Source organism: Crocuta crocuta, unplaced genomic scaffold (assembly GCF_008692635.1).
Source record: "Crocuta crocuta isolate KB4526 unplaced genomic scaffold, BGI_CrCroc_1.0 scaffold506, whole genome shotgun sequence".
Lineage (NCBI taxonomy): Eukaryota > Metazoa > Chordata > Mammalia > Carnivora > Hyaenidae > Crocuta > Crocuta crocuta.
Genome location: NW_027528991.1, coordinates 730,391 through 740,791, shown reverse-complemented (window position 1 = coordinate 740,791; position 10,401 = coordinate 730,391). Strand labels below are relative to the sequence as shown.

Below are 10,401 nucleotides of genomic sequence, written 5' to 3'. Positions count from 1 at the left end.
GAGGGAGTGTGGGCCAAGCTGAGGGCCAAGTGCAGGCCAACAGCAACCCCCCCGCCCAGGTGGCATGTGTGTGTGGGGTTTCCGGAACACCCCCGGCCGCCCAGGAAGAGGGGAGAGGACAGAAAGCGGGTGGCTGACTGAGGGAGGTCACAGCCGTGCAGGACGCGAGTCTCCTTCAGTTTACGGAGAACTCAGTAAACTGCAAGACAAAGGCAGTCTTACCCAGAGCCTCTTCTCCAGAAACCTATAGACTCCGTTTCCTGGAGCCCTAATATCACCCTCGGCAAGACGGAAGGGGGGCTAAGCACCCGCCATGGTGATGGGGGAAACTGAGGCGAGTGAAAGCTTAAATTCCCTACTGCCTGCAGCCCACGGACGAGTCCTTGAAACAGGCAGAGGGACCTCCCGCTAGGAGCTCAGCCGCCTCGAAGAGGACCCTTTGCTGGGGCACAGGGGAGTCCTGGCCTCACATCACCCTGACCTGTGAGTCTCCTTAAACATGGAAAAGTTCCTTCGCAAACCTGCTTTCTCTCTCCCCCTCGAGTACATGCAGGCGGTCCTGCCCGAGCTTACGGCCCCTGATGCACATCTGCAGGGTCTCCTGACTGGGGTTTTCCTAAACAGTAATGAAGACGTTCGCCTCACACAACTAGCCGCTCAAGGTCTTGGAAACCTTGCTTCCAGAACTCCTTAGAGACTTACTCCATCCCTGACCCCCTCCTAACCTGAGGGTATGTAACGAGTTACCTGCCGCCACGTCAGTGCAGCTCTTCCTGCCCAAGAGTCCTGTCCTCGTGCTTTAATAAAATCACCTTTTTTGCACAAAAGACATCTTCGAGAANATGCACATCTGCAGGGTCTCCTGACTGGGGTTTTCCTAAACAGTAATGAAGACGTTCGCCTCACACAACTAGCCGCTCAAGGTCTTGGAAACCTTGCTTCCAGAACTCCTTAGAGACTTACTCCATCCCTGACCCCCTCCTAACCTGAGGGTAAGTAATGAGTTACCCGCCGCCACCCCAGTGCAGCTCTTCCTGCCCACGGGTCCTGTCCTCGTGCTTTAATAAAATCACCTTTTTTGCACAAAAGACGTCTTCGAGAATTCTTTCCTGGCTGTCGGCTCTGGACACCCCCACCATCACCCTAAAGCCCCATCAGTGATGATGGTGATGATGGTGATGGTGGTGGTGGTGGTGGTGACAGGCTCAGAAATGACCACCTCTACTAAGAATCATGTGGAATAAATTCAAAAATTAAATGAAAAAACGTTTTTCTATTAATTCATAATATATTAGAGACAAAAAGTAACAAGCGTCAGAAAGCATGGTGAGGAATATTTGAAATGTAACAACATAAAAGAACATCACACTGAAATTCATTTATCATACTGAAACATTTTAACTCANTGTGCACACATGCATGTGAGTGTGAGCGTGCAAGCGTGTGTGTTTGTGTGTTGCCCACAGGTGGGTGGGGACTTCAGGGAACCACACACCCACAGAGGAAGAGCAGGTGCCTGAACTGTCGGTAGCGTGTCCCGTGTGGGGTGGCACCATTCATGGCTCCAGACAGATTGTGCTGATGACATTGTGACGAGGGAGTGTGGGCCAAGCTGAGGGCCAAGTGCAGGCCAACAGCAACCCCCCCGCCCAGGTGGCATGTGTGTGTGGGGTTTCCGGAACACCCCCGGCCGCCCAGGAAGAGGGGAGAGGACAGAAAGCGGGTGGCTGACTGAGGGAGGTCACAGCCGTGCAGGACGCGAGTCTCCTTCAGTTTACGGAGAACTCAGTAAACTGCAAGACAAAGGCAGTCTTACCCAGAGCCTCTTCTCCAGAAACCTATAGACTCCGTTTCCTGGAGCCCTAATATCACCCTCGGCAAGACGGAAGGGGGGCTAAGCACCCGCCATGGTGATGGGGGAAACTGAGGCGAGTGAAAGCTTAAATTCCCTACTGCCTGCAGCCCACGGACGAGTCCTTGAAACAGGCAGAGGGACCTCCTGCTAGGAGCTCAGCCGCCTCGAAGAGGACCCTTTGCTGGGGCACAGGGGAGTCCTGGCCTCACATCACCCTGACCTGTGAGTCTCCTTAAACATGGAAAAGTTCCTTCGCAAACCTGCTTTCTCTCTCCCCCTCGAGTACATGCAGGCGGTCCTGCCCGAGCTTACGGCCCCTGATGCACATCTGCAGGGTCTCCTGACTGGGGTTTTCCTAAACAGTAATGAAGACGTTCGCCTCACACAACTAGCCGCTCAAGGTCTTGGAAACCTTGCTTCCAGAACTCCTTAGAGACTTACTCCATCCCTGACCCCCTCCTAACCTGAGGGTATGTAACGAGTTACCTGCCGCCACGTCAGTGCAGCTCTTCCTGCCCAAGAGTCCTGTCCTCGTGCTTTAATAAAATCACCTTTTTTGCACAAAAGACATCTTCGAGAATTCTTTCCTGGCTGTCGGCTCTGGACACCCCCACCATCACCCTAAAGCCCCATCAGTGATGATGGTGATGATGGTGATGGTGGTGGTGGTGGTGGTGACAGGCTCAGAAATGACCACCTCTACTAAGAATCATGTGGAATAAATTCAAAAATTAAATGAAAAAACGTTTTTCTATTAATTCATAATATATTAGAGACAAAAAGTAACAAGCGTCAGAAAGCATGGTGAGGAATATTTGAAATGTAACACAACATAAAAGAACACCACACTGAAATTCATTTATCATACTGAAACATTTTAACTCAAGAATGGAAATTTTGGTAAAATTAGTCAACTCTCACCTACTGTATTAACTAAGGACCCACAGAAATTATAGAAAAACTAAGTACACAGCTTTATAACATTTCAAGAGACAGACTTGAATTTTAGAAATCTTTACCTTCAGATAAATTTTATAGGTTGCAATTAGAGAATGATACATGAAGCATCTTTAAATGCTATCTGTCAAAGCCTAGCCCCACAACCTACGTGCTGACAGTCTGGTTCAGAGGCCCAGACCCCCTCCGCTGCCGTGTCACTTCCTAACCAAAGAACTGCTTAACAGCTGGGACGCAAATCGCAGAGTGCTGAGTGCGCAGATGCTGACTGAGCAGATTCTAAGCAAGAGGACTGTTCTGGGCACAAAGGGGACACCAATCTGCACTCAAAGTCAAAGGCCTTTGCCTGAAAGTTTCACTCAACAACTTCAGCAAGTCACAATCCTCCAAAATTTGACATCAAAACGTCGCCTATCGACATCTCACTTAGTTGCACTTGAATTTAACAGAAATCATAACACCTAAAAAATAAGACAGATATTAGGCTCACAATCATTTAAACGTGGCTCGATTATCAAATTCATTTAAAAGTAGAATTACATAAGGTCTAATAATCAATCTTAGACTCAATCTGGACAGATCTTATGGTGAAATTGGCAAAAGAGGCACACGACCACGAGGCGGCCCTGCCCATCCCCGCCGTGACGAGCGACCCCTCCCCTCGCAGCCCTCCCAGAAGACACGGGATACTGACCGTCCCACACACAGCGGCTATGACTCACATTCACTATGTTTTTAAAGTTTGCTATCTTAGTAACCTCATAAAGTGTTCTAAAATTCTTCAAAGGAATTGCTTCATTCATCTGGGAGGCCTACTGCGCAGTGTTTAAAATGTCTTCGTTCTGTTTTTACATAAGATTTTGTACAAATAGAAGGAGACACAGATAAATACTCCTCTCCTCCACACCTTTCTTCAAGCTGGTGTTTTCCATCCAGTGTCTGCGAGTGGGAGGAACCTCCTGCCAAAATGTGAAACATACGAAGTGACCCTCCAAGGACTCAATGGCGCAGAGACCTTGGGGGCGAGATGCCTCTCGGAGCCTTCACAGGGCCTCCCCGCGAGACCAGGACACTCACAAATCGGGAGCAAGTGATGGCAGCATGACCCTCAGGTTGGCCACCCGCCCCTGGGAGCTCCCTGGCCCCCATGCCAACGCTCTGACCCTGACCCGGGCTCACTGACACCTCCTGGCCCTGCCTATGGAGCCACACAGACTGACGGCTCTCGGGAACCCGCACACGGAAGCCTCAGGCCTGCCCAGGTCGGCACCCAGACAAGGTCTCCCTCTGGACCCACGGCTCCAGCGCCCACTTATCCAGAAGGACAGCATCTGCCTCGGAGGGTGCAAGTCCATGCTCCAGAATCTGTGTCCTTCCGCATGCAAACCAGCTACAAAACTTCGCAGACGATCAGACCACACCTGCCCTATTAAACGGAAACTTAAAGGAAACTTAGAATAATGTGTTGAAAATATAGGTAACAGAGACTTTCTTTTTTTTTTTTTTTTAATGTTTTTTATTTATTCCTAGGAGAGAGAGAGGGAGACAGCGTGAGCAGGGGAGGGTCAGAGAGAGAGGGAGTCACAGACTGAAACAGGCTCCAGGCTCTGAGCTGGCAGTCAGCACAGAGCCCGACGCGGGGCTCGAACCCACGAACCGCGAGATCATGACCCAAGCAAAAGTCGGACGCTTAACCGACTAAGCCACCCAGGCGCCCCAGAGACTTTCTAACCAATCCAGTAAGACTTCACTTAAAAACAATATTCCTCTTGGGGTTGGGGGGACGGGGCACCTGGGCAGTTCAGTCGGTTAAGTGTGTGACTTCGGCTGAGGTCACGATCTCGTAATTTATGAGTTTGAGCCCCATGTAGGGCTCTGTGCTGACAGCTCAGAGCCTGGAGCTGCTTCGGATTCTGTCTCTCTATGTGCCCCTCCCCTGCTTGCACTCTGTCTCTCTCTCTCTCTCAAAAATAAATAAACACTAAAAAACTTAAAAAAAAAATACTCTTGAAATCATAATGCACATTTCAGAAGGCATTATAAGTTCAACCCTTAATTTGGAAGGTCATTCCAAATATACCAAAAATCAAAACTGCAGTTGTAGTCTAAAAATCAAAAGTTTTGCTCACAAATCTCTTAGATGCCCTTTTGGGTAGCAAAGTGTCTTTTAAAGTAAATGATGAGACAATGAATTCATCAAAACAGCACTTCCTGTCATCTCGGTCTGTAACCCTCAGCTGCGGGTAGTTCTAAGCTACTTCTCTGTCAACACAGCAGCCACGTCCAAAAAAGAGAAACTACTGGTCCCTGAAGGCTGCTTCGTGCTCCTGCGCGAAGTGCATGACCGTCCCTCAACTCCGGGAGGGCCGGGGACATCCAGTAAGTGGTAATGTGTTACAGTAAAGCTGGAAAATGGGCCCATAAAATTTAAAAAAAGGACGAAAACATTTAACATGATATTAAAATATCTTCCAAGGTCAGGCATCGAGGCTTGGAGAACTTAATGACTAAAAACGAGCATTGAGTTTGGTAGCAAACTGGTACACAACTGCATCATCCGCTTGTACCTGTTAAATACATAAACACAATTTTACAAACGGCACACGGTCAAAAACTCACCTTGTTCTGACAGATCTGGTGGACGGGCCGTGAGTGGGCCCCTGTCCCGGCCTGCTGTGAGCACCAGATCTGCGGGGCAGTTAGGGAGCTAAGTCCCCTCAGCAGCCCGCCCCAGGGAGCGAGCAGGCCCGTTCATGCCCTTACTCCCTCTGGGCGCCAGGAGACACACAGGGCCACTTTCCGAGGCTCCAGAGGCGTGGTCACAGCCCTGTCCCCGCCCCTCTCTCCTAGTACATTCAAAAAACTCTAACTTGGGACTTTCAATAAATTAAAATTTTATAAGAAGAATTCCTAAAGATCAGAACTTTGCTTGTAAATAAATCAAAATCAATGCTTTTTAATAGAAAGGAATGAGGGCCGCCTGGGTGGCTCAGTCGGTTAAGCGTCCGACTTCGGCTCAGGTCATGATCTCACAGTTCGTGGGTTCGAGCCCCGCGTCGGGCTCTGTGCTGACAGCTCGGAGCCTGGAGCTGCTTCAGATCCTGGGACTCCATCTCTCTGCCCCTCCCCACTCACACTCTGTCTCTCAAAAATGAATAAACATTAAAAAATAAAAAACTTTTGGACTCAATTTCATATTCAACAGTTACTGCTGTAACTTTCACCAGCCTCCACAGAGGCGGGACAAAGTCCAATTAAGCAAAGGAAGTCTGCAGAGGAGGTCCGCAGCAAGTGTACCCCGCTCGTTTCTAAAAAGTACGAAACTACTACATATTCAATAAACCGCGGACAGATCAGAAAAGTCCGGCTAGGTCACCCCTCTGTAGGTCACATGCTGTTGCATCCACTGTTAATGCTCCTTTTCACCACGGAGACGAAACTGCCACACACACAGTTAATGCCGAAGCCGTGGGCCCCCAGCCCAGCGCCGGGAGCCCCGGCCCGGGCAGACACTTCTGCCGGGCGGACGGTGCTCGGGATGTGAAAACACTGTGAGCAGAGACAAGGATACAGGAATAAAAGTCGTTCACGGCGGATAAACTGGTGATCTTGGTTGGACCGGCTGTAGGAAGCCTGAAAACAGGTCTGCAGCTGCTCTTCTGTCTGTATCTGAAAGGGAAACAAGACACTTGAACTCTATGTTCCCTCCACTACAGTGAAGCCTGCTGGGCTTTAAATCCTGGACAGGGGGCGCCTGGGTGGCTCAGGCGGGTAAACGTCCGACTCTTGATTTCGGTCAGGTCATGATCTCACAGTTCGGGGGTGGGTTTGAACCCTGCATCAGGCTGTGTGCTGTAGCATGAAGCCTGCCCGGGACTCTCTCTCCGTCTCTCTCTCTGCCCCTCACCTGCTTGTGCCCTCTCTTTCTCTCTCAAAATAAATATAACTTTTTCAAAAATTGAATATGAAGAAAGTTTTCATAACACTTAATGATTATACTTTGTAACGTCAAAGAAATAAGTCGGCTACCTTAATTTTCCTTTAGGAAACCCTAGCTTTTCATTTAGGAGAACTTCATGAAAAAATATCAATATACAAAGCCCAAAACAATTCATTCCTACCTTCAAAAAAGCAAATTTTTCTCCTAATTCTAAAATAATTATGTATACTTGAGACATCTGCCCCATTATAAATTATCTATATTTACACTTAAACATGTTCTTATTATCTTCTAAACGGTAACATAAGCAGCTAATGTTGGTTTAATGAACATTTGGCCTCAACAATTCCTAACAACAATCCCCTAAAGGCAAGGAAGCTGCTGGCAATCTCAGGATGTGATCTCGGCCTAGGGAGGGCGTGGGGGGGCGGAGGGGAGACAGCGGCCGCCGGCCCAGCTGGGCAAGGACTAGCCCAAGCAGATTCAGGTCGGTGACGGGGCAAAGGGGCAGGGGGCGCGGGTGGCGCTCGGGGTCTGAGCTGCTGGGAGGCTGAGGGGAAAGGCGGGGAAAGGTCGGGCGGGGGCCTGGGGCCTTGATCAGGGTCGGCACAGGGACGGGCACCCAGAGGGGTCACTCGGGGAGCAGGTGCTGGGGTGGAGGCGTGGGGCTCAGGGGACAGACGGGGCGGAGCCACAGGAGGTGTGTAGGAAAGCTCAGTGACGTGCACAGACCCCATAAATTACCGCGCATCCCTGCTGACAGGGGGCAGGTAACGGGCAGGAAGCGGCGGCTCCGAGGGAGAGCCGTGCTCGGCTCCGTGGACAGCACGGGCCAGGAGACGCGGCTCAGGAAGAGCAGCGGGTGCCGGGGAAGAGAGGACACGCGCGCTGAGGCCACGGGCAGTGGGGGTGCGCGGGGGCTCCTGTCCGAGGCACAGCACTCCGGGGGCATCGCGGGCCACCCACGACCTCAGGCTCAGAGGGGGAGGAACAGCGTGCTGCTGGGCGCACAGCATCTCCGCCTCTGCTCCCAGAGAACAGGCGTGCACCGGGGGCCGGCCCGCGGCCTTCCAGAACACCAGGCAGCTCTGCCGGGAGATGCCCATGCCCGCAGCCTGTGCAAGGTCCAGAGTCCCCTCCATGGAGCCTCGGCCGCTCCAGAGTCGCCACCTCCAGCTGGCGCTGCTACACGTGTGAAACGCTGCAGCCTGAGCGACAGGCCTGGGCCCCCCCCCAGACAGAGGGGAGGCTGCCCGGGCTGCGCACCACCACCCGCTGGAGGCCCGCGCCTTTCACCAGGGAGCACGTGAGCGCGTGCAAGGCCAGCGCGGGAGGACGGCGTGAAGGCCGTGTCCACGCCCTGGCTGCACTACCAAACCCGCGAGGACACGAGGCGCACCGGGCTCCCAACAGCCAGCAGCCCTCATTCCTCCTCGCCGGCCCCCAACACGCGCCAGCGAAAGGCAGCAGGTGCGTGACGCCGCAGCCCAGGGGACAGAGCGTGGGCGCCCACGACAGGTGTGGGATGTGGGCTAGAGGCGGATGTAGAGACGGGACAGGTAACCCGGGGAATCCACCCAGGGCAGGCAGGACCTCCGCTCGGTTCTGACAGGCTTCACTCGGTAAGCACGAAGGACCAGCGGCTCACGCGTCTTCCATTCTCCTACCTGCGATGGGCGCTTTCCCCTGCCCTGGCTTCTCCCTGTGACACTGCGCATGGCTGGGGGAGGGGCCGGGCGGCCTGCGGGGCGTCTCCGGGACGGGACGAGGGTGAGTGCGTGCCAGGCAGTGTGCGCGGGGAAGGCCGCGGGGTGATGCCACCAGGGCCCTCTGTGCCGCACGTCTGTCCAGCCCCAGGACCCACGCTCTGCTCAGGGGTCCGTCACACCTGATCCAAATCCATCGTGGCCTCAGCACACGTTTCTGGGCCTGACCGAGAAGGGAGCCACTCTCCCGGCTGAGATCTGGGACGTGTGCCACGTGGGCTCCTCCATCCACAACCAAAAAGCGACCCAGTAAGGCCACCGAACTGACAACCTGCCCACACGTCTCCCAGCGGGCACAACGGGGGTGAAACAGATCCCACAGCGACTCGCAAGCCAGCCCCCGAGCTCAAAGTGCAGAAACGCGGCTCGTGCAAACCACAAGTTCCAAAGCACAGGCGAGCTGATGCAGGGGTGACCCCCATGCGCTGCAGAGGGGAGTCCCGCCGCAGTTCGCCCTGTTTACACACTCTGACGGCCCCCGTGGCCTGCAGCCTCCAGCAAAGTCGGCCCTGCATCTCGCTGTTAGAAATTCGGACGTGATGCCTGTAGCTACGGCAGCCACCTCGACTCACAAAGTGAGAGGCAGCAGAACGGAGGGCGCTGGGCAGTTCTCGGTGGGGCCCCCACCCTGTGATGAACACCCCCCGGCCCCTCCAGGTGGCTCAGGGTGTGCGGGAGAACCGTAATCAGGCCCTTAGTTACAGGAAGGAAGACGGCGCCCCCTGCAGGAAGGAGGCGCCCCCAGAGGACGACGGGCCTGCACCCACTCACCATGCGCGCCGCATGCTTACAGCTCGCTGCTGGGCACGGAGAAGAGCGTGAAGACCCCCTACGCGCCCCCCACAGCCCCGCTTCCAGACAGGCGCACCGCAGCCCAGCACAGCACCCGGAGACCCTCAGCAAGTCGGGAGAAGCCGGGATCGGTGGGAGAGGACAGGTGAAGATGTGTGTCATGCTCCCACCGCATAAAATCTCGTGACAGCGGCACAATCATAATTGTGCCGTCATAATTCTGATTACTATGAAAGGTGTGTTGCACTTAAACACTAAGTAAAGTCACATGGAAACCTAGAGACACAGCAAGTCCAGAACCACGGATGGGACGCGGCCACCAGGGTCTCAGCAAGAGGCAAGTCCCAACAGCACGACACGGAAGACGCCCCTGTCCACTGACGGGCGGGTGAGGGGACACGGTGGGCACGTGTGCACATGCAGACACACACGCAGACACAGACACACACACGCAGACACATAGAGAGACACACACACACAGACACATACAGAGAGAGACACACACACAGACACATACAGAGAGAGACACACACACACACACACACACACAAACAGAAGCAGGCTCCAAGCTCTGAGCTGGCAGTGTAGAGCCTGACACAGGGCTCGAACCCATGAGCTGTGAGATCATGACCTGAGCTGAAGTCGGACACTTAACCAACTGAGCCACCCAGGCTCCCCTGGAGTTTGTACCTGAAACCCAGGGGCAGCTCACTTACCCTATGTCCTCTGGGTGGAGCCAGCCTGTTCCCAGCCCTCTGGGGTTGCCTCAGCTCAAGAGCTCTTGCTGACTTCCGTTCTGCAGAGTTCTAAACAGGGCCCCAGCCACAGCTCCTGGGAAGCTTGGAGGCTCTAGGTCCTGGGTCCCTTGGTCATTGATTTCACTTTTGGTTAAGACTTGAGTTTGTCTTGGTGCCTCTGTGGTTTTGGTCATCAGATACCCACCCCCCTCTCTAGTCTGTTCCTAATCTATTTTGTCGCTTAGATGGGGGCTCTTAGACTATATCGGGCTTAGGCTTTGTGTCTGCATTTACATTTGACCCATGTGTGAGGGCAGAAGATAGCTGGGTGCCTCTGGGCCCCAGGGGGCCTCC

The 10,401-nt window shown here is 53.5% G+C and overlaps 1 protein-coding gene across 1 annotated transcript in view; it reads right to left on the bottom strand.

Moving 5' to 3' along the window:
- WDR27 (WD repeat domain 27) overlaps positions 1 to 10,401 on the bottom strand; it is a 161,122-nt gene that overhangs the window by 99,451 nt on the left and 51,270 nt on the right. The window contains 3 exon segments of the mRNA XM_077757378.1: positions 5,432 to 5,471; positions 5,473 to 5,500; positions 6,384 to 6,481. Coding sequence (XP_077613504.1) covers positions 5,432 to 5,471; positions 5,473 to 5,500; positions 6,384 to 6,481 — 166 coding nt within the window.